The following is a 25,189-nucleotide window of genomic DNA, read 5'->3' as shown; positions in this document are numbered from 1 at the left end:
TGTAGGGATGGGCGGGAGGAGGGCGTAGTTAGTCTTAACTCCCCGCTGCCAAATGGCAGCCAATATACAAGTGTTAAAATTTTTGTCAAATGTGACGTCTCGCATTCCGCTTGAGTCTGTGGTGTTTCGCCCGTCAAGAGCTCAGCTTCCCCCGGAAACTGTGTTGGTCGTCAAGATGCTATTGCTGGGATGGTCTGGCCCCAGCATGGCAAATTGTCATACTGCGACTGAAACTATCATCAAGTCCACATCCCGTGAAACTCCGAAAATTACCCAAATCATCCAAGAAACATTAATTCATACCTCATCGACGCAAGGTGATCATCCATGTAGTCAGATAATGTCTTGAGTCTTGAGTGCACCAGGAAGAATCCTGCCCCAGACCCACCAACATGACCGAAACCGGGGAGGGATGGTTGGCTAAAGAAGCCCCTGTTCTAGCACTCAAAGGTCCCCACGCTGGGAGGTTACCCCAGACTTTCCAACTTCCCGGAAACAACCCCCTTCAACCCAGGCATTCGTCATCGCAGACAAGCCCCCTCGAGCAACTGCTAGGACAACATGAGTTGATCCTCTACACAGACAAGAGAGGCAAGGGTTGCATTCAATGCCACCGGCATCCGCCAGCCGGACCGGCGCGTGCCAGCGCTGTCACCGCAGAAAGGTTCGGTGCGACCGTACAAGACCATCATGCGCGCCGTGTGCCAGGATCAACGCGCAATGCACGTATGCCGCACGGGAGCACCAGATTGAGCTACGACGCCAGGATGTCGAGAGACTTGAGCAAAAGATACGAGACCTCCAAGCAGAGAATGACGAGCTATCCGGTAAACTGGCCGAGGCTCAGCAACAGCAGCCCCAGCAGCACCAGGAGCGAGCAAGTAGCGGAGACAGGCTGGTAACCCCTGCCACCTCATCAAGCCTCGGTCTGCACACCGAGGAGCAACGAGCCCCTGCTGGCAGCAACGAAATCGCCAGTCAGGTTATCCATCTGTCACTCAGTGCTGGGGGAGGGAGAGACTTCGTCGGATCCACAAGTGGACTTTTCCTCGCCAATCTACTTCAATCGCACAGCCAACCTGCCGCGCCGTCTCAACTCATAGGCGGCCAACCTCCGGGATTCACATCGAACAGCGATGGCACAACAGGAAGCTTGATCCTCAACGCCGCTTCGAGCCTGCCACCAAGGGCCATGGCGACAGAGATAGTGAAGGCGTATTGTGGCCATGATCGACTCTGTTACCCCTTCCTGTCTCCAAAGGCGCTCGACAAGGCGCTGGATGTTGTTTATGAGGCAAGGAGTTCCGACTCGATCAATCCTGTTGACGGCTTCCTTGTCGATATGACCCTTGCGATCGGCACGGCACAAGTTTACAAACTCAATTGGAATGGTATCTGGGACGCCGAGGTCCATTACAATCGAGCCCTGACGCGTCTAGTTGATGTTCTCGGTCAGGGCGGGATTACGGCGCTTCAGGCACTGCTTCTCATCTGCCAGTACAGGATGGGCACCACGTCCCATGATACGAGCACCAATGTCTGGCATCTCATCGGAGTGGCAGCGCGGACATGCTTCGAACTTGGCTTACACAAGTCGTCGACTTACACCTTACCTCGAGACGGAGATGAGACGGAAATCGAGGCAAGACAGGAAGATTTGGAGATCAAGCGAAGATGCTTCTGGAGCGTGGTATCCATGGATCGCATTGCCAGCATGATTCTTGGGCGACCACTCGCGATACAGCTGGACGACATCGACGCCGAGCTTCCTCACTCGGAGTCGATTCCGACCAGTGCACCACTTGATGGTCACTTGTCTACAGCGCTATTTGGAACCCCAGAGTGGCATCCAGGCACAGTCATATTCGTCCATATCGTGCAATACCGACTTATCTGCGGAAAAATTCTTAATTCACTGCACCGAAGCACGATCAACAGAGAAAGCAACACCACATACGAGACTACCCGAGAGGCTTTAGCCGAGGAGCTCCAAACATGGCGTGCGGGGACTTCTAGCCTCCCGCTCATTCCCGCCGACGCACCCCTAGCATCTCCGGCTGGCAGGTCTAGTTTCCGTTCAGCGGAATGGTACGAGCTGCTGTACCACAACGGCATTCTCATGCTATTCCGACCGTCCCCCTCCATATGCGACGCCTCCAGAAACAGCAACGTTTTGCAGCACATGTTCGACTCGTCACAAGAAGCAATCAAGCTATACGCCAACTTACATCGATCCAGAAAGATCAATTACTCCTGGGTCACTCTTCATTCCATATTCATTGCCGGCCTCTCTTATATCTATGCCCTACGAAACCACATTCAGCACATCCAGAACCGGTCTCAAGGCAGTGGAAACGTCGCCAATGCAACCCTCAGTTCGACTCCGTCCATCAGTCAGGTCGTCAACGATACTCGTGCCTGCTCTAAGGTGTTGGTCGCTCTCTCAGAAAGATGGACTATGGCACGCAACTCCTCTGAATTGTTTGACCGCCTGAGTGACGCGGTTGTAGCGGACGTTGTGGAAGCCCAAAATGGGCAGACAATTGCAACGAGTATGTCATTCGCCAGTCAGCCCGCAGATGTTGGCCACACATCCCAGCCCGTGGACATGAATCTCACAGACGCCATGTATGGGCACGAGACAAACCAGAACTTTGTCAACATGACGGTGGATGATACGCTACGCGACTGCTTCGGGGACCTGCAGAGCATCTACTACGATCAGTACCATAGTGATGCGATCGCTCAGCTGTCACAAGAGTGGCTCTTTGGATTAGGGGAAGCTCCAAGTCGGTACTTCTGAGGCTAACAAACAACAAAATGCCGCGGTAGCCATACAATAATACATTCTAATGCTCTATGTACATGCTTGTTGGAGTTTTATAGCCCACCCTAGGACAAGCCACACAATAAGGGAGTCGAGTAAGAGCACTTCAGCGGGTGCTTCGTCCAGCAAGGGAATCGCAGTATAGGTGTCCAGGGATCCGGAACAACAAACCGGGCCGACCTCGCCATGTGCCTAGCTTTGCTCAATTTGCCTTCACGAGACACCTGTGAGAAGCCGGTTTCAGGAGAAAATACATTTCTGGTTCCATATCATCGTCCGTGAAGCCTTCCTCGGACGACATTGTTGCTTCAGGAAAAGCAAGAAAGAAATGGACTGCAGCGAGCCGCAACTCCATTCGTGCGAGGTGAACCCCCAAGCAAACTGGAGCAGGTTAGACCTAGCACTGAGAACTGGACGCAATATGACGGATGCTTACCACGACTACCCCCGCCAAAAGTGAGCAGTGCGTCTTTCATTGCCTTCGTTGCATGTTCCCATCGTCCGGGGTCAAATTTGAGCGGATTCGGGAATACTCTGGGGTCACGATGCAAGCTCCAAGCTTGCGTACTGACAATGGTATCAGCTGGAAGGTAATAGCCACCGAGTTCCGCACCGCCAGACGGGACGAGCCGGGGCAAACCAGCCGGTGCAGCGGGGTAGAGGCGCAGTGTCTCCTCGATAACGTATCCGAGGTATTCGAGGCTTTTGACTTGTTCGTAATTGAAGTTTGAGGGTAGGCTTCGCAACTCTGCCACGAGGATGTCCCTAACCTCTGGATGACGACAAAGCAACCAAACAAGGTAAGTCAAAGAATTTGCCTTCATAATTGTTAGCTGTTGGCATTCATCGAATTCCTGGAATGTGGCACTTGCGGTGGTGTCTGAGCCTGCAACGATGTAGCCTACGGCGTTGTCACGCACTTCAATAAAGCTGAGATTCCCACCGCTCACTTGGTCATATAGCTTGGAAAACAGTGTACTGTTCATCTCATCGCCTTTGTCTTGCGCCAGCTTCTGGTGACGCTTGATAGACTGGTCAGCATAACCAATGAGTCTCTCCTGATTGGCGACAGCGTCGCTTATCACCGGTATATTCACCAGTTTCGATAACTGGAGCAGGAAGGGAAAGGTGACCCGGACTCCTCCGGCCTGGGCCACGCTCTGCATGTCTTTGATGTATTGGTTTTCCTAATAAGTAGTCAGCATAAATGGCCTCGTACGTATCGGATCTACCAGACCTCTCCAGTCTCCAACATCCGGAAGGATTCACCGAAGCTGAGCTCGCCGATGATGTCAGTGGCCATTGAGAGGAACCAATGATACACGTCCTTTCAAAGAAAGTCAGTACACATATCGGTAGAATTGAGCGAAAACCTTACCGTGTAGTCATTCTTCTCCATGTCGTCCCGCATGCGATTCAGTGCCAATCGAATGTTTGATTCGACCACGGGGACGTGTTTCTGAAGCGCAGATTCGGCCATCTCGGACGATAGAAGACGTCGCTGGCGTTTATGGACGTCAAGATTCCGAGTGGTGAAAACATTGACAACTCCAGTGATCAATTTATCGTAGAGGTCGGCCTTCAAGTACTCGCCTTTGATGCGATGTATGATTTGGGCGGCGGCTGGGTCTTGGAAGCTTGCCTCACTTGGACCCAAACGAACCGCGGGACCTGTCGATGTTTAGCTAATGGACCTGACAATGCGTCGCGAAGACTGACCGTATTGCAGATGCAATTGATGGATCCAATGGGGTCCTCGTCCCCTGGCAACTTCGTATCGTAATCGAAGGTCTGAAATTATCGTATGCCAAGGTCCAGGTAGGTTTGCCATTGGGCTCCTCAAAGAATTCAACAGCTTCTATCTAGGTTTAGCGACTTCTTTCAATTCTCATAGACAGGCGAACTTACCCACGCGACCGCACCTCCGATGACTACCATTAGGGCAATTGCGGCTTCCAGCAAACGGAAGTCCATGTTGACCTTGTCTTAGGGTGTTGAGTTAGGTAATTTTCTTCTCACCGTGCTATTCCGATATAATGAGCATCCATTTCCCGTGTAATCTGGCTATTGTCATTTATTATATGTGCCATGTTCATGATGGCAAAGAACAGTGCGGGCTTTGGTGGTGATCTTTCTTTTAATTAGACTTTCAGGCACCGGCCGGGCGAATTACGGACATCTTCGGCACACCGACAGCCGTGAGAGTAACCCATCGATTTGTCCGGTATCTCGGCTGTGCTGATCCACTGGGGAAGTCTGAAACTGGGCACCCTGGTGAGCAAAATTGTCCGGGAGAATGTTAACGACATGACGCAGAAGCCTCGGCCAAGAGATTACGTACAGTGAAGGTCACCGTGAGGGCTTTAACCTCCGTTCACATACACTCGGTGGGAATTGTGAGGGTTAACGTGAGGACCTTCACCTCTGTTGACGTATGGGCGGTGGGCCTACTTCTATCGCTAGTTCCTTGGCCTTACTATGGAGTGAGCATAGTTTGAAGTCGCTGACTCATAATTCAAGAACCAATTGTGGAATTATTTTGAGACTAATGAATGTTATTTGCAGTCTGAATCATGAACTTCTGATGTTATTGTCGCTGAAACTGGCGGTTCACGAGCCAATGATATAGATCTTGTCGCCGGATTCTATTCTCTTATGTAAAAGTTTCATGACGATGGTGGCTTATCTAGGTAGATGCGGATGATAAACCCTGAGATTACGACCTGCCCAACTGAAAGTTGAGTGCAAAGCTCGAGACCGCCTAATCTTCCTGTGTCTTGATTCCTCCTATCGAAAGCAATAGTATTCATAGCGATGATAAGGACGGGGATGATGATAAGGACAAGTAAACAATAATAACAATAACAATAGAAGCGACGACGACGATAATAACGACGATGACGACGATGACAACGACGATAACGACGACGATAGTAAAGTGATTAGATTATAGTCACAGGAAATATAGTCGCTCTAGCACAGGAAAAATAGGCGGTCGCCAAAGCTCCTGCCCAGTGACTCCAGCGGAGTAGTCGCCGCTTTAGATTATAGGACACTTTAAGTCGGCACTTCTGAGGTCGAACGACAGCAGTATGCCATGATTGAATAGCTTTTTAACATAATACAATCTGATAACCTATATCCCTCTTTATATCCTTCCTCGCTGAAGGAAAGCCTTAGGAATATCGACATATCTACTTCGTAAGTACTCCGCGATTCCCTTCCCCAACCCATCGATTCTATCTGAAGAGGCGATGCCGCCGTTCAGGTTATCCAAAATGCGGCTTAACGTCTATCAGCTCTTTGTTGATATTAATGATGAAGAATTACTCACAAGTGCACGGCGTTAATGCCGGGGAACTCGACACGTTCCACCCGCCTGTTAGGATTGATCTTATACCAATCATCACCGAGCAGCTGTTTCAATCGCGACACGGTCAACAATGACCGCAGCCACGCATATTCATCTTCATGTCGCACGAAGAAACCGATGTTGGAGTTGTCGGCCTTGTCGCCAGACCGAGCATGGACGATGCTACCCAAGGGAACAAACTCTGTCGGACCCAGAGATGTCAGGTCGACGGGTTCGGCGGTGTCGGCTGATGGCCGGACAACCTTGTAATCGGCCGTTTCTTTCGGTGATGGGACTGGTATCAACTCTCCGGTCCCCAACAGAACACGATGGTCGATGGCCGACTGCGGTATCAGCGCAGGGAACATCTCCATGAACGGTTTCGGATCCATCGTCCGGAAGTCGAGAGACATATGGTACCCCGGATAGCTCTGCATCCTCACAGCGTAAATGGGGATTTTGAACTTCACCGCTGCGATGTCCTCCTTTGTCCTGGCTTGCGCAAACACCCGAAGCTGAACTGTCCCCGCCTGCTGTGAGCTGGGATTCTGCACCTGAGTACCGTACTGCTCCATGCTTAGTCGGCTGAAGTTACTGTCTTTGAACATGTGGGTCAGCTGACACTTCATCATGGTCACCTTCTCATCAACATCCAAACCGTTGATGTAGAAGGTGGCCTCAGCTTGATAACCTCCCTCCGCCGCGAACATTACTTTCGTCGTTGGTGGAGGCGGCAGGCCCTTCACACCCCAAACCCGTACTCTATCTTCCCCAAAGCCTGTCTGCTCCTCAACTTGAACCCCAGAGAGATCTCCTACCACATCCGGGTTGAGATAGAGATGCCCCTGGAGCTCATAGAGCAACTGCGCCGTTACTGTGTGCTTGGTGACATGGCCGCCGCCTTCGGCAGTCCTGCTTATGACGCATTCGCCGTCTCGACTGATCTCAGCAATGGGGAACGCCAAGTCTACGAGCTCAGGAAGGAACTCCTTGAAGCCGGAGAAGTTCGCGCCCACGACGTACGGTCCGCACTCAATCAGATGAGCGGCCAGCAGTGCGCCGGCCAGCTCTTGGTACTGATCTTCTCGCCAACCGTAGTACCACGCAGCAGCACCCATCACCGGCGACGCGTCCGTACACCTTCCAGCAACGACGATGCGCGCGCCAGCTCTTAGTGCCTCGACGATTCCCCAGCAGCCAATGTAAGCATTGCCGCAACAGGGCTTGAACCCCCAGTCGTCGAGGGTGATCTCGGGGTGGTCGAGATGAGGAAACCTCAAGTCTTGGCTGGTATCTTCGAGAAGACCAGACACATCATCGCCGAGAACCGCCGCGACAACACTCTCGGGATACCCTTTCCTCCTGCACAGCGCCTTAATCTTCTCGAAGAGCGCCGTGGTGTTCAACGCGCCAGCGTTTGTCACCACTCTTATGTCCCTCGTCATTATATCATCGATGCAGGCTTCGAGCTGCTCGTAAAAGCCGTTTTCGTATCCGAGATTCGGGTCGACGTCGCGTTTGGCGATGGCGTTCCAGGCGATGTTCATCTCTGAGAGCCAGTCGCCGGTGATGACTTGGACATTCCCTGAGCGCACCATGCGCGCCATCGCGTGTGGATGGTCTCCTGTCGCGCCGGAGACATTTCCGATTCGGATTGGAGGTTTTTCGATCATGGTGTATACGAAGATGTGGGTAAGAACAAGATGTAGGATGAACAACAGATGGGTCAAGCTCTACGGCTGAAGCAGCATCAATGGTGCTTTGATATGTGTTGCTCCAATACTGCAACATGGTATCAACTACGGATATCTTCGGATCTTCGTACAGACGACAAGGAAGATTAAGGGACCAAAGTCCACTTCACCACTCTCACATGCGGCCGATTGCGGACTGAAGACCGAGCCAAGCAACGCACAAGCGCCATCGGACAGATTCCGATTGCTAATTGCTTGGGAATACCCTAAGATGCGGCTCATGAGATGCATATCCGGGGCATTTGCCGCGAGACCTTGCGTCAGTCTCATCCTTTTCATCAGCCTGCAAACACCCAAGTTTCTACACAAAGCGGCGTGAGACGCCGAGACAGCGGCGCGGCCCCGAGGCCGAAAACCACTCCACAATTGTCTCTTCCAGCCCCCCAACATTTTGCCATTCAGCAACCGGCAAATGCACCAAGCATGTCTTTCCATTGCAACACGATTGGGCCGGTCGCGGAGACGCGGATAAGGAATTGCGCCTCTGGTCCACCTCCAGTGTCCCGATCCACCGGAACTGCGGGGGATGAGGGGGCAATTTGGGGGAACGGCGCCTGGGCAGTGATCCTCTGGCGCGTTGGAGGGAGGTGACCGCTCCTTGTTTCTGTGCCTCCTCTTCGGCCTTCGGCGCCGCAGGCCGAGGCGACGGCTTATCGACTTCCCAACACCTATCTACCGTCACTTTGGAGCAAGAATCCCCACCGAGTGCATGCGTGTGTTGCATTTCTCTCCACACAGATATCTCGAGCCAAGAATGCCAAATCCGGGGTTGTTTGCGGGGAAGAGCTCCCCGGTGTTTGGAGATCAAATACAGGCGCTCTCCTTCGTCGGCTTTGGGATGCGACGTTGTCTTGCCATCTGTAGCTCTTGAGCTTTTCTTTCTAGCTTGAAAGTTGTCATTGACGTAGCCTGCGACGGAGATGGCGACCTCTACAGACCCGAGGCCAGAGAGCCATGTCGAGCAGCCGGTCGCTGACATTGAGAAGCAACAAGTCCTGCACCAGGAGCACTCTCATGTCGTAGACGATGACAAGACAGTTGCACCAGCAGTTGATTACTCTGGAGCCACAGCAAAGACGGATCCCGAAGAGATCAAGCTCGTCAAGAAATTGGATCTCTGGGTTATGGTCAGTCAACGCACCCTCACACGCTTCAACTTGTAATCTAACAGAAGCATAGCCGACTCTTTGGTTGATGTATTGGCTCAAGTAGGTCAACCTCTACCACCCTTTCATTTTTTTCGCCTAACAGCTAAGCTACCTTGACCGTAATGCAATCGCGCTTGCTCGCCTGAACGGCCTCGAAAAGCAGCTCGGTCTCTCAAGCGTCCAGTACTCAACATCCGTCTCTATCCTGTTCGTCGGCTACATCCTCGGCCAGATTCCCAGCAATATGGTTCTTACGCGCGTTCGGCCATCACTGTACATGGGCGGCTTCATGATGGCTTGGGCCGTTGTTAGCGCTCTAACAGCCGTCGTCCACGATTACAAGGGTCTTGTCCTGACGCGATTCTTCCTCGGCGTTGTAGAGGCTCCCTACTATCCGGGAGCTTTATATATCTTGTCCATCTTCTACACGCGGAAAGAGTTGGCAACCCGAATCAGCGTGCTTTATTCCGGAAATATCCTAGCAACGGCCTTCGCTGGCCTGATTGCGGCAGGGGTTTTCAATGGCATGGATGGCACCGCCGGGCTCGCCGCCTGGCGCTGGCTCTTTATCCTTCAAGGCGCTGTGACGTTCGCGATCGCAATGGTGGCGTGCTTCACCCTTCCCGATGAGCCCCTGACGACCCGCTGGCTGACCCCTGAACAACGACAACTTGCCCACGACAGAATCGCGCGGGATACCGTGGGTGTACGCCTGCAGAGCAGCACCTGGGGCGGCCTTAAAGAAGCCTTCGTCGATCCGAAGGTGTGGGTGTTCATCTACATGCAGCACATGCACCTCGCCACGAACGGCTTCAAGAACTTCTTCCCCACCATCGTCGAGACGCTCAACTTCAACACCACGATCACCCTTGTTCTTACCTGCCCACCTTACCTCATTGCTGGCGTTTTGTCCGTCGTCTGGGCTTGGAGCTCTGGGAAGCACAACGAGCGCACTTGGCATATAACCATTTCCAAGGCCGTTGCACTATTCGGCTTTGTCTTGGCCTGTGCCACGATGAACACTGGAGCACGCTACTTCGCGATGGTGGTCTTCACAGTGGGCACGTACGGAGTGAACAGCATTTTGCTGGGTTGGGTTGGAAGCACGTGCGGGCAAACGAAGGAGAAGAAGGCTTCGGCGTTGGCCATCGTCAACACGAGCGCAAGCATCAGCTTCATCTGGACTCCGGTAAGCATTATCCTTAGTAACAGACAGAAGATGTCGTCCACTGACACCATGGCTTTAGTACTTGTGGCCAACATCTGACGCTCCGAGATATGTCATTCCGATGGCCAGCAGTGCTGCCTTCTGTGTAGCTTGCGTTGCTGGAGCATGGCTTATGAAGTGGATGCTCGTAAGGGAGAACAGAAAGATTCGGGCCACAGACCAAGAGGCGAGGCTGTTTTATGCTTATTGATGCTGAGGCAAGAGGCGGTATCTGTTGAGAAAATCAACCGTTCGGTGGTGGGTGGGGCATATATGTCAAATAGCAGTGCATAGTAAACCGGCTATGATTTGAATCTAAATTGGGAGTGAGAGACGTTGCTTTTTCCGCATTTTTTTGGTCTATAGCGCTCATGGTACTCGTTCAAAACTCCTCAGTAATCCTCATCCATAGTGCCACCTTTCTATCTACCCAGGAGTTGAGTTGCTCTAGTCCGGAGTTGCTAGGTCATTTCCAGACCAACAGCTTAGTATTGGTCTCGTCAAACAAGCAGCAAGCTCTTGCTATCATCACAGGAGTGGCACTAAAATAGGCTTCAAATTACCTATGCTATGGATACCCACGGGTACCTATCTAAATAGGTTAGGTTATAGGTATACCTAGAATATAGGTAGATAGGTTTGCTAGGTATGTAGGTAGATATTAATATAGGTATAAGTAGAGATTCTACTTATACCTATAGGTTAAGGGTATATACCTTCTAATAGATATAATAAGGTATTATACTAACTATTCTATTAATTATATAAAATTTATTTTGCTAGTAATATAAGTTATTTATTTTAAAATAAGTAAGTTTACGTTATAATAATTATTATAATAATCTTATAAAAATTATTTCTATATTTAAATACTCTTTATATAATATAGTTATACTCTTATTACTAAATTCTTAAGATAATCTATTTAAACTAAGCTATTCTTTACTATATAGTCTTATAACTATCTTATCTTATTATTATTAATTAAATTTTAGTCTTAGTTTTATTCTTATTAATTTAAGAATAGTTATTTATTTACTTTTAAAGAGTATTATAAAATACTAAATTATTAGTATTAAGCTAATATATAGTATCCTCTATTACTTTTTTAAAAGTATTTATTAACTTAGTATTAGAACTTTCCTTATTAAAGATTTTAAGATGCTTAAAATCCTTAAGATTATAGCTATATCTAGTAGCCTCTTCTCTACTATTATTACTTATTATATTACTACTAAAGAGATTTTCCTTATAGCTAGTAGAAGCCTTAAGGTTTTTATTATAGTTATTAGTAGCTATAGTATTTTGCTTTAGATTATTAGTAGCCCTAGTATTTCCTGTAAAGATATTACTATATTAGGCGTTTTCCTTAGCAGTATTAGAAATATAAGGATTTCTAGTAGAGATATTATTAAGCTTAATATCTTTAAGCTAATTATTAGTATAGGGTAACTATATAGGAGTATCGTCTGAAATTATGTTACTTTTATAATTAAAGCTAATAGTAGAAATTAAGTCTTTATAGTTAGTTCTTCTCTTTTTCTTTAGCTTTATTATAGCTTCTCTTATTATAGCTTTCTTTCTCTTTTTTATAATATCTTACTTCTTTTTATTACCCTTCTTAGAAAGTGTTATCTTATTTATTTATTTAGATAGAATAGTAAGATTTAGCTTTAGGGTATTATAGATTATAGAGTAGAATTAAGTATATATAATATCTTTCTACTTCTACTTAATTTTATTATAATAAACTAAATAAATATAAGTAGAATAAAATAATAGAATAGGAATAGAATTTAGTATTTTTCTAGGTGTTATTAAGCTATAAATATTTTATATTTTAGGATATTATATAAATCTTCTTAATAAAGTTAATATTTATAGGTTTAATAGTAACTCTCTTAGTATAGATTGCTATATATAGAGATATTAGAAATAAGTTAGTAAAAAAATAGAAAGTGAATAGATAAATATATTTTTAAATATAGTTATTAAGGTTACTTTAGTAGCTTTTTAAAGAGCTGCTATAGCTATAGCTTACTAATAAGATAGACTAAATATACTGACTTTATTATATATGATTTTTTTAATAAAGTGTTAGAAGGGTACCTTAGGGATAAGGGTGCTATAGGAGGCCTAGTATTAATAAATTTCTTATAAAGTGTAACCTAAAGGATATTAGTATTATAATAACTAAAATGAATTATAATAATCTAACTTATGTTTAGGCTTATAGTAGTGGGTAGGTATGTGCTTTTCTATAATATAGGTAGGGATTTTGCAGGTAGGCTTCTTGCTAGTCTTTTTAGTAGCTGTAGTAGTAGTCTTATAGTTATGCTTATAGGTGGTCTATTTAGGTGTATTTTTAGTGGTGTTTACGCTAGATAATATAGTAGGTAAGGGCATTATAGATTTAAGATATTTAGAAGAAATTAGATTCTAAATAGGTAAAAATAAGGGAAATAGTAAAACTTATATAGCTATTTGTGAAATAAACTAAATAAGATTGTAGTTATGATATATTATAGAGGAAAAAGAAAGAGGAATATATAGGGTAGTAGATATTAAAAAGAGGGGTTATGTGTATATATTTAGTAAGTAGTAAGAGTAACTAACTTATTTTTATTACTATAGTAATAGCTACCTACCTTATAAAAATTATATGATATACTAATATAGTCTATACGTCTGTATTATATAAAATTAATTTTATATTTATAATTAATTTTTCTTTTTATTATAATTAAGATAAAATATATCTAAAGTAAGGATAAATATCTCTTTAAGTATTTATTATAAAATATCTTTAATTTATATTATATAGTATACTTTAGGAAATATTATTACTACTATATATTTGCAGTTTATACCTATAATATTATTATAATAATCTATAAGGTTATTATAATAATTTTTTTTATAGGTTACCTAGTTAGATTTAGAGCTAGTGAGAAAAAAAAGGCTGCTAAAGATTATTCTACTAATCTTTATATAATGAAGGTATAGAAGTGAATTTATAATATAACTAGTGTAGAAGCTAAGTTTTGCTAATTAAAGTAGTATCTAAATATTAGGATAATATATATAAAGAAAATAATAATATAAGAATACTAAAATTAGGATTCCCTAAATAAAGCAGAGTAAGAAACTATAATTTAATAAATAAAAGTCTAAGTTTATTAAGATATATAAGTTCTCTTAAAAGAAGATACTTTAAAAATACTTATAGGAATATAGAATAGAAAGTAGCTATTATTTAGCTTAATTTAACCCTTACTTTATATTACTTATCCTAATTATACTATTATAGTTAATATCTTTACTTAATATTAAAGTTTAAGCTAACCTTAAAATATTAAGAGGATCTACTCTAAAGTTAAAGTATAAAATATAAGTATCTTTTAATAGCTTATATAAAGTATTAACTTAGCTTAAAATAAACCCTTATTAATCTTCTTTTACTTTATACTATATAAATATCTAAGGTCTAAAGATTAACTTTTATAATAGTTAACCTAAATATATTATTAAGGATAATTATGGGCTAAGCTAGGAGGATATGCCTCTATATAAACTAATAGAGTCTAAATAAGACCTCTTAGTATAGTTTATAAATAATCTTAACTTTAAGATTAATAAATAAAATAGAAGGGATATACTAAGTAAGTATCTTTAAAATAAGATAAAGGTTATCCTTAAGGTTATTTAGTATATAAGTATTTTATAATTTTTTTTTCTAAGTATTCTTATTAAGGTCTTATAGTAAACCTTAGTTATTAATTATTAATAATTCTAAGTAATATAGTTTATAATATTTAACCTATTTTAGCTAAAGCTATTATATTTCTACTAATTCCTAGAGAAAACACAGGAGATTTTTAAAGAAGCTAGTATTATAAAGCTAGGTAGGATTTTTCTATAAGTATAGGACTTCCTTATACTTAAGGAAATATTCCTTCTCTTAGTCCTTTAGAAGTTTAATACTATAATAGTTAGTAGAAAGAAAAAAAAGGTCTTATAGAAAGTACACTAAGTATAGAAATAAAAATAATAAGATACCTAAGAGAAGATATATAAGAATATAAAACCTAATAAGAGATTTTTAAGTTAATAGAATCTTAGGACTAGGTATGCATGAGTTTTAAAAGGTTATCTTATTATAAACTACACCTATAGCTAGTAATTCCTATTCTATATATTAGTATAAAAGTAGATCTAAGATATCTTTAGTAAGGTTAAGAATAATATAAAAAAGAATTAAGTTAAACTTCTTAGTCTTACTAGAATTTAGCATAATATTAGTTAGATTTATACTATTAATATAGAGGTTCTAAATATAGTTTAGTACTTCTATAAGCATAAGCTAGCCTTAATACCTCTCTAGCTTTAGATATTAGTGTTTATAAATTAATACTTTAAAGTATAAAATTAATTTAATAATAAGGTGATATTTTAAGTATTTAGTTTCTCTTTTCTCTTAAATAGATAGAGTAGATAAATAAAACTTAATAGTAATAGAAGGAATATTTATAGAAAAGTATAAGGTAGAATTTTTAATATATTATAGAAAGAAAGATATAATAATTAATATATTCCTAATACTAAGTAGTTTTAAGATTATAGGAGATTATTATAATATAATTATTATAATATAACTATTATAGAAAGCTTACCCCTTTCTATATCTATATATCTATTATAGTTCCCTTATACTTAATAATTATACTTAGGTTACCTTCCTCTTTCTAATGTTAAAGTAACCTTAACTTAAGCTTTCTAAGGGTATCTATATCTTTCTATAAAATGTAGTCCTTCTCCTCTATAAAGTTTAAGAGGTTAATAATGTTATAAACTACCTCCTTAAGATATATAATAGCTAGGGTAACCTATTTACTATCTATATATATACTTAACTTCTTAAGGTATTTATTAAGTATATTAAGCGTAATAGATTTATAATATCTAATCCTTATAACTTTAAGTTCTTCTTTTATAGCCTTAAGCTTTTTAAGTAGGAAGTTTTTACTTTTTAGATATAGAAACTTGCTTAATATCTTATTAGGTCTTATTAGTAATACTATATAAGCGAATAGCTATATTAGATTATTAGGATTACTTAATTAGGCGTTTTAAGGTAATAGTTCTCTACTTATAAATATTGATTTTACTTAGGATATTCTGATTATCTTTAGTCTAAGAAGGTGAAAGAAATAGTTTATTACTTAATAAAGGGTAATTTAGAGATCTATCTTTTTAATAAGATTAACGTAAATATTCCTCTTAAGGATAGTAGTAATTTAGGCTAAGTAATTATACTTATAGTAACTCTTAAAGCTATTAATAATACTTTAATCTATAGGTTAGAAGATTAATATTATATTAAATAAAAGAAACTTAATCTAGAGGGTAGGTAGTAGTAGCATAAGTTTAACTATAGTAATATATATAGGGAAGTTATTTATAAGGAGAAGGACTAGCTTATTAGGTTTTATAACCTAAATATAGGTATAAAAAGCTTTAAGCTAGTTTATTATAACTATAGTTATAAACTAAGCTTCCTTATTATTCCTCTATATTAAGTTAAATATAGAGAAATTAAAGCTATATAGAGTGTAAAGTATTATATTTTTACTAATAATTTAGACTTAAAAGGAGTTATTATCTATAGTATTAGTAGTAAGCTTTAATAAGATTTAGGTGTTATCCTTTTAGTTTTTAGGTATAGTAGGGGAAGCGAGAGGAGAAGATAGGATCCTCTTCTAGAAAAGATTAGTTTTATCTATATTATATATAGTAGCTAGAGAGTAGTTTTAGATTACTTAGTGAAGATTGTAGATATATATACTAGTCTCTACTACTTTAATAGTAGGAGCTGCTTTAATAATATGCTACTATATAGGATTACTAATTTAATAGGACTTTATTAATAAAGTGCTTAAATATTAAGAGATATTAGACTAGCTGAGTGTTATATTATATGTTTCTTAGGTGTAGGTAATAATATCCTTATAAGATAGTTAGATAGACTATTAACTTATTTAGTAGTAGAGGGTAAGATAGTTCCTTATATTTAATCTTATTATCTAGAAGATTAGTAATAAGTAGTAAGAGGGGTAAAGTAGCTTAAAAGTTTTAAAAGAGAGGTTTAAATAAATAGGAGTTTAACTGCTTATTATAATCTCTATTAAGACCTATTTTATAGCTAAGAATAAATTATTAGCCTTAATAAGAAAGCTTATATATAGTAAAAATAAATATATATTAGACTTAATATATATACTAATTAGATTATTATAATCTAATTATTATAATCTAATTATTATAATCTAATTATTATAATCTAATTATTATAATCTAATTATTATAATCTAATTATTATAGCATAACTATTATAATTTAGTTATTATATCCTAATTATTATAAAATATAATAGCTAGATTATAACTTATCTCTACTTAAGTAGATATGTTTTTAATAAAGGTTATTTCTCTATTATTAAAATTCTTATAATATAAGTTTAAATAAGAGTTCTATTAAGAATAAATACTTATATACTTAATATTCTTTAGATTATTTTATCTATTTTATATTTCTTTCTAAGAGTTTTTATACTAATATTCTTATTTCTTTATAACTTAAGATATTAAAATTATAAAATCTCCTTATTATATAACTTCTTATGCTATAGTTATTTTTTATATAAAATCTATTATAACTAATATTTTAATCTTTTATATTTTATTATTAAATATTTCTATTACTAATATAATATAAACTTATATCTTTTATAAATATTTCCCTACTTTAAATTTATATCTTAGATATTTTCCTTATATATATTTCCCTCTTTAATATTTCTCTCTCTAGTATTTCCCTCTTTAATATTTCCTTTTTTAGTATTTCCTTCTCTAATATTTCTCTCCTTAATATTTCCCTCTTTAGTATTTCCCTCCTTAGTATTTCCCTCCCTAGTATTTCCTTCCCTAATATTTCCCTACTTAATATTTCCCTCCTTAATATTTCCCTCTATAGTATTTCCCTCTTTAATATTTCCCTCTTTAAGATTATCCTCCTTAATATTTATCTCCTTAATAGTTTATACCTTAATATTTTCCTCTTTAATATTTCCTCTTCCCTTTAATATTTAGATAAAAGATTTTCTATTTAAAACTATTCTCTTTAATAATATAAATTAAATATGTTCTTTATTTTTATTTAGTTTTTTCTTTTTTATTTTTTACTCTTTATTTACTCTCTACTTCTTCTACTTAGTTTTTTATATTTTTTTATATTTACTATTTTTATCTTTAATATAGTTAATATCTTTTACTTTTACTTAATACTTAGGGAATTAAATATATTCTAATATTTATTCTATTAAGGAAAATTTTAAAGGTTAGTATATATTATTTTAAATAAGGGAGTGAAATAATAGAATCTAAATAGAATTTAAGTCTATTAAAATCCTAGCTAAGCTATAATATTTCTATAAGTAGGGATATCTTTATAATCTCTTTTAAAAACTAAATATTAGTATTTTTAATTATAATTTATTCTATATAGATAGCTGTAAGTTATATTATTAGAAAGAAATTAGAAGTAAATCTTTAAATAAGAAGAAAATATACTGTGAAATAATATTACTAAAAGATCTTTAGTAGATTCCTAAAGAGCTTTAATTATACTTAACTAGAAATAAATAAGTTTAATACTAAATTAGTGTTTTATATCTTATATAATCTTATAGATAAGTCTTTAGAATAGAGCTTTTAGGATTAATAATTTATAGGATTTCTAATAAGTTCTAATTTCCTTTAAAGCTTAAGCTAAAAGATATTAATATTATAATAGTTAAAATAAATTATAATTATCTTATTTACTATTTAGTTTATATTATTAAGCCTACCTTTAATTTCTAGTTCTATAGGCTAATCTCTTCTTAGTAATCTTATAAGTAGTTTTATAAGTAGTTTTATAAGTAGTCTTACTACTATTATTTTAGGAGCTTAATAGTATAATAATTTTAGTTTAGGTAATTAGATAATATTATAAAATATTTATCTATATTTATATACTTTATAAGAATATAAAATATTAGATATTTAGAATTAAAAATAGTAAATAAAGGTTATATATTAGAAGTATTTTAAATTAGAGGCTAGAGTAAAATATATTTAGTGTTTATTATTTAGGTTTATTCTCTCTTTATAATAACTTCTTTATTCTTTAGGTTATACCTATTTTATATCTATTTTTACTCTTTCTTTTTATTTAGTATTCTTACCTCTTTATATTATACTTTTTTAGTTAGTAAACCTCTTTATATTATTTAAATATAATCTTTTCTTTATATTTAATTTAAACTTCTTATTAATAATAATATTATTAATATTAGTATAACCTATCTATATATAACTAAATATTAATAATAAACCTTTTTTCTTTAAGAACTTAATTAAAGATGTTTTCTAATAAGTAAACACTAAGTTAATACCTATAATATTATTATAATAATCTATAAAGTTATTATAATAATCTTTTTTATAGGTTACCTAGTTAGGTCTAAAGCTAATAAGAAAAAAAAGGCAGCTATAGATTATTCTACTAATCCCTATATTATTAAGGCGTAAAAGCGCCTTACTAATATATTAGATACTTAAAAGGAGCTTATTTGCTAGAATAAGGCGCTATAGACTATATTAACTTAAAAGTATATAAAGATGCTAAAGAAGATTAATAGATAGAAGTTTATAACTAAAGAATAATAAAAAGCTGCTTTTAAACTATTTAAAGCTATAGTTTATAAGAAATAGTAAGTTATTTTCTTTATATTATTTTGATTTATTCTAATTTAGAATTAGAATAGATAAGGGAAAATATCTATTTTAGTTTAATATAGAGATATATAAATTATGTTTACTAGCTTTATTATCTCCCTCTCTTAGATTTATAGGTTAGTCTTAAGGAACCTCTAGCCTAATTACTATACTAGGTATATCTATAATATAATTAGCTTTTAGTAGCTTTAGTTTAGTATTATCTTCTCTTTTATTTAAACTCCCTTTATCTTCTATAATATCTATTAATATAAACTTATTAGCTTTAGGTCTTACTTTTTAATACTCTTAACCTTAAACCTTAACTCCTTTAGATACTTAATATTATTAATTAGATATCTATATATATAATATTAATATAAATCTAAATAGTTACTCTATAGAAGATATAATAGTAGATATAATATTATTTAATAAGTATACTATAAAGATAATAGCTAAATTAATAGAGATACTAAACTTTAATATATAGATATTTTATATATATTTCTTTATTTTTTTATCTAAAATATATATACTTACTGTTTATAGAGTGCTATAATTAAAAGTTTCTTAGTCTTTTACTTAAACTAAATTAATACTTTTAAAGTGTTATATTAGAAGCTATTAGTATTTTATAAGTTCTTAGAGAGTATTCTTAAAGTTTTTATTAAAGTAAGTATTATAAAGTTTAGAGTAAAGTTTCTATAAACTTAGAATTTCTTTACTATTAAGGAAATCTTCTTTATCTATATCTTTTAGGAGTTTTAGAATAAGGATATTAGAAAAGCTAAGCTTTAGAACCTTAAGAGTTTATCCTTAGTTTACTATACTATTTAGTAAGATACTTTTTACTCTATATTAGTTTTTAGCTAATATATAAAAGCATTTATAATACTATTTATAGTGTTACTAAGTTACTTCTAGGAATTATTATAACTAATAATACTTATACTTACTAATACCTATATAGTATCTTAATATAGAAGTAGATTTAGGATGTTATTAGTATAACTTAGTATAATAGAAAAATAAACTAAATAGACCTCCTTAATCCTATTAGAATCTAGTTTAGTATTAGTTAGATCTTAGCTAAGAGTGTGAAGATATTTAATATAGTTTAGTGATATTATAGAAAGAAGCTAGCTTTAATTCTAATCTAAATAGAGATACTAGTTATTTAAGATATATACCTAAATATATAGGTAAAGTTTAATACTAATATATTTAATAAGTTTATAACTTTTAATTTCCTCTCTCTAGGTAGAAAGGATATTAAGTTTATAGGTGAGGTTAATAATAGAGATAAAGAGGAGAGGGATCTATAATAAGAGGATATAGAGATATCTAAGTGAACTTTATTATATAATAAAATAGATTTAGTTTATAGTGTTAGGGAATTAGGTTTCTTAGAATTAAATAATAGAGTTTAAGTATACTTAAGATTCTTTTATTTATAATAACATACTATTAGAGTTTATTATAAACAGCTAGTATAATAATCTATTATAATAATCTATTATAATAATCTATTATAATAATCTATTATAATAATCTATTATAATCCTTAACGTAGAAATCCATAAAAATTATCTACTATAATTATATATTATAATTATATGTATTAAGATAATAAGTGTAAACCTTTAACTCTTAAGTCTATATCTAAGTCTCCTAGGAACCTATATGTTTAGTGAGCTACTTAACTAAATCTATATCTTTCTTTTGAAGTGTGATGTGTTTTATATAAATAGTATAGAGATTTACACCTATTTATATTAGTAGAAACTTTTATATCTAGAGATTAGTATATATTTTTAAATATAGTAATAAGATATAATTTAGTAACTATCTATAATACCCTTATTACTTCTAATTAGAATTATAGATCTAGATATATAGATTATAATATCTCTCTTATAAGCCTTATAAATAATTGCTTCTATATAGTGTTATTTATTATCTTTTATTATTTTTTAATTTCCTGAAGTGCTTATACTACTTTTGTTAATATACCTTCTTTTTATAGGTTTTTTGAAACTTACTGCTTAGATAATATTAGTATAACTGCTTTTTATTAATAATAATATCTTTTTATAGTGCCTTCTATGCTTTTTATTTTCTTAGTGGAACTAAAGTACTATTTATAGGCTTCTTCTTTATATCTTTCTTTGCTAGCTATAGTGGCGTATTATTCCTACTTTTTATAGTAGTTTTTATTATTAGGAGGGGTAGTAATTTAGGTTTACTAATAACCTCTTCTACTGTATTTAGGCTAGGGGATTACTGCTATAACTCTACTTATAGATATATAGGGGTTTTAGAAATCTTACTATCTCTTAAACGCTAACTTAATAGAGCTGGTGTTAATAGGATACTCTCTAGTAGTTAAGGTAGTATTATTATTTTTAAGACTTACTAGAGAATTAAGAAAATATATATTCTGCTATCACTATAATAAATACCTACAGCTTAGTTATATATATAAATAAACTAATAATTACTTAAACCTATTACTAAATATTATAATACCCTATATTTATAATAATCTATTATAATAATTTCTTATAATTTAGTTTCTCCTTCTTTTCACTATTTTATCTATATAAGCAAAATATACTATAAACTTATATACTATAGATAACTTTCTTAAGGATATATCCTCTCTTTTCTTTATAGACCTCCCCCCTAAATATAAGCTTATTTATAGTAGCTTAATTATTCTATTTGCTATAGATACTACTTTTATTAAATAGTAGTATTAAACTTAGTATTATAAGCAGAAGGTAGAAGATAGTATTAAGAGCTTTTAGTCTTTATTTAGCCTTAATGTATACCTAAAGAAAGCAGATAAGATTTTTAGTAAAGGTTATAAATAAGTAAATATTTAGGCTAACTTTTATAAGGGGGTAAAAGTCTAATATAGTATTCCCTATCTTATCTATAATATATATAATACTCTCTTTATTTATCTTAGTATAGCTAGTTTTAAGACTAACTTAATAAATAACTATTATAGTAAGCTAGTATATATTAAGGTGTAGTATAGTGCTCTAGCATCTTCTAGATTATAATATAATAGAGAGATAATTTATTTATAAACTATAAAAACTATCTAAGTTATTTATATTAACTATTATAATAATTATTATAATAATTATTATAATAATTATTATAATAACTATACTTTGCTGTTTAGTTTATTAGAAAAGGAGATAAATCTACTTAATTAAATAAAGCATTTCTCTATTATCTTATTGATAGTAATATATCTTTTAATTTTATTTTAAAGTTAACCTTTAAGTTTTTTATTAGCTTTATAAATTAAGGATAAATATTACTATCCTCTATAATAATAGCTAAGAATTTTAAAGCTGAGGCTTTAGCTGTTTAGATAAAGGTTCTTAATAAGATTATTTTTGGTTTAAAAGTATCTCTGATAATTAATATATAGATAATATTAGGTTAGAAGTATATATTACTTAGTATTATAGCTTACTTTATAGATAAGGATTAGAAATATTATTATATTCTTTTTAATATATTTAGTATTATAAAAAACTATACTATAGAGAATATAGCTAGTGTAATTATTAATACTCTTTAGAAGCTCTTAATAAAGAATACACTTAAATTTAACTATATTTCTATAGATAACGCTTCTAATTTTAAACCTAAGATTTTATCTAAGTTTTATAGGTCTATGTTTAATAAAGTACTACTAATAGTTATTTATATTTAATGCCTTATTTATATTATTAACTTTATAGTTTAGGAACTATATAACTACCTTAAAGTTGCCTATATGTTTATAATAGGCGATCTTATATAATATATATTATATATTAATAATAAATAAGTTATTAAGGATATTATGCTACTATAATAGACCTTAATAAGATAGTAGGCTACTTCTATTTTATAGAATAATAATCTTAAAGATTAATTAGATGATAAGACTTCTACTAATTAATATCTAGATAGGATATTAGATTTAGAAAGCTAAATTAGAGTAAGAGGTATTTTAATACTTATAGTAGTAATTACTAAAGTAAGCTACTTTATTTCTTACTTTCTACCTTTATTATTATTTATCCTTTTTTAGATTTACTACTTTATGCTTAAGATTAAAGTTAGTTTAATATAATCTATATAGTTCTTAGATCTTTAGAAGAATAGTGAAGATAAGGACCTTAAAAAGTGCTCTAAATATCTAATTATTAACGTAAAGATATACTAGAACTTAATTATATTAATATTAGTCTACACCCTTAAACTTTAAGCTTTAATCTAAGCTTAGTTTATAAATCATATTAATAATTACCTATTTAGGCTAAATAATCCTAAATAGCGCTAAATTTAGGTTATTCTTAATATCTCTATATACTTTTTTGCTATTATATATATTTTAAGTTAAGATTAATCTATTAATATTACTTATATAATTACTTTTATAAAGATCTATAATAATTATTTAATAAAATACTTAGAAGCTATTAAGAAGCTTAATAATAATAAGAATTCACTTTAGGTGTTAGCTCTTTTAGAAGTAGTATAAGTAGTAATAGTAAAACTAAAGAAGTACTAATTACTATAAGAGTAGTAGTAGTTTCTTTATATATCCTCTCTATTCCTCTCTCCTATATTAGTACTAAATTTAGTAAATAATAATCTAAGATTTTATAGTATTTATAAAACTTATTTTAGCTTATTAAAAGATATAGCTAGAGTAGAGTTTACTTAAATCTATACTAAGAAATACTATAAGGAGGTTCTATAGAATTCTAAGACTAATTTAGATAAAGTTTATAGATCTATCTATAATCTAACAGCTTTAATGCTTTAAAGCTTTAAGAAATAGGTATATTATTATATTTCTAATATTATTATAATAATTATATTTATAATAATTTATTATAATAATTAATATAATAATCCTTTTATAATTATTATATTAATATAGTTCTTTAGAAGTAAATAGATACTTTATCCTAGAAAGTAAATAATATTATTTGTGATTTCTTAAAGAAGTATAAGTATTATGCTACCTTTCTTTCTAAAAGTATAACTAAATCTATATAAAGTTATTCTATTAAGTAATTAATTTAGGACTTCTAGAAAACGTTAGAATAGGAGATAAAGTATTATAGTCTTTATAATATAGCTTATAACTATCTTTATATTATTTTAAGTTCTATCCTCCTTAAATAGGTATTTAGCTTTAGCTAATATATTTATTATTATATATACTTTAATATAAAACCTAAGATAATTTTTTATTAACTTTTTCTTATAATTTATAATAAATATTAGGATTAGCTTTTATTCTCCTATCTAGAGCTTTTTATTTTAGAGGACTTTATACTCTATAAACTAGATAAAGACTAAAACGTATTAATCTATTAAATATTCTAATATAAGGTTCTTAATATTAAGGATTCCTATTTTATTATTTATAGATTTATTATTAAGTATACTTAAAATATTATTAATATCTTAGGTAATAATAATAATATTTAAGATTTAGTAGAATTAAAGTTTTTAGATATAGAACTTACTAAACTATTTAGCTAAGTTTTAAACTTTATAGATAAGCTGAATTAAGCTTCTTAGATATTATTATTTAGCTTATAAGTATTATAATAAGGTTTATAGGCTTTTAGAAGCTCCTTATTATTATTAAGTTAGAGAAGTAGTTAGAGAATAAGAGGGTAATTAAGTAGCTAAAGGATTATAGAGGAAATAGATTATAGTAATTTCCTATTATTAGAAATTAGTAATATACTATAATAATATAATTTATTTCTTATATAGTTTTAATATTTTAATTTAGATTTTAACTCTTTTCTAAACCTCTCTTAGTATATTATATTTATAAAATAGACTATTACTTAGAACCTAAATTATAGTCTCTACCCTACTTATATACTTAATACTTAAATAAGAAGGCCTTACTTATTATTTATACCTACTTAGTACTTACCTAGGTACCCCTCTATACCTATAGACTATATAGGTATATACCTATATAGATATCTATAGATAGCTTGAAGCCTACACTAAAAGCATAATCTAGTACTGCAAC

The 25,189-nt window shown here is 34.3% G+C and overlaps 4 protein-coding genes across 4 annotated transcripts; 2 read left to right on the top strand and 2 right to left on the bottom strand.

The window, feature by feature from the left end:
• Positions 1-607: 607 nt before the first annotated feature.
• uaY-1 (Positive regulator of purine utilization) lies at positions 608-2,803 on the top strand (the record flags this gene model as incomplete). The annotated part of the gene is made up of 1 exon (XM_036642425.1): positions 608-2,803. One exon carries the CDS (start codon positions 608-610, stop codon positions 2,801-2,803), a length of 2,196 nt encoding a protein of 731 aa, XP_036491642.1.
• Positions 2,804-3,299: 496 nt separating this feature from the next.
• Positions 3,300-4,801, bottom strand: azaI-0 (Cytochrome P450 monooxygenase azaI; the record flags this gene model as incomplete). The annotated part of the gene is made up of 6 exons (XM_036642424.1): positions 3,300-3,394; positions 3,468-4,014; positions 4,065-4,154; positions 4,206-4,498; positions 4,547-4,685; positions 4,736-4,801. 6 exons carry the CDS (start codon positions 4,799-4,801, stop codon positions 3,300-3,302), a joined length of 1,230 nt encoding a protein of 409 aa, XP_036491643.1.
• A 1,356-nt stretch (positions 4,802-6,157) lies between these two features.
• CGCS363_v010574 (uncharacterized protein) lies at positions 6,158-7,786 on the bottom strand (the record flags this gene model as incomplete). The annotated part of the gene is made up of 1 exon (XM_036642423.1): positions 6,158-7,786. The coding sequence occupies one exon, from the start codon at positions 7,784-7,786 to the stop codon at positions 6,158-6,160; it is 1,629 nt and encodes a 542-aa protein (XP_036492516.1).
• Positions 7,787-8,853: 1,067 nt separating this feature from the next.
• CGCS363_v010573 (putative transporter) lies at positions 8,854-10,964 on the top strand (the record flags this gene model as incomplete). Its single annotated transcript, XM_036642422.1, has 5 exons — positions 8,854-9,060; positions 9,113-9,141; positions 9,190-10,270; positions 10,329-10,436; positions 10,959-10,964. The coding sequence occupies 5 exons, from the start codon at positions 8,854-8,856 to the stop codon at positions 10,962-10,964; spliced, it is 1,431 nt and encodes a 476-aa protein (XP_036491644.1).
• Positions 10,965-25,189: the final 14,225 nt, after the last annotated feature.

The sequence above is a fragment of the Colletotrichum siamense genome (genome assembly GCF_013390195.1).
Source record: "Colletotrichum siamense strain Cg363 chromosome Unknown KSG_Cg363_contig07, whole genome shotgun sequence".
In the NCBI taxonomy this organism is placed as follows: Eukaryota; Fungi; Ascomycota; class Sordariomycetes; order Glomerellales; family Glomerellaceae; genus Colletotrichum; species Colletotrichum siamense.
The sequence above is the reverse complement of the archived record's forward strand: the minus strand, read 5'-3'. Positions and strand labels throughout refer to the sequence as shown.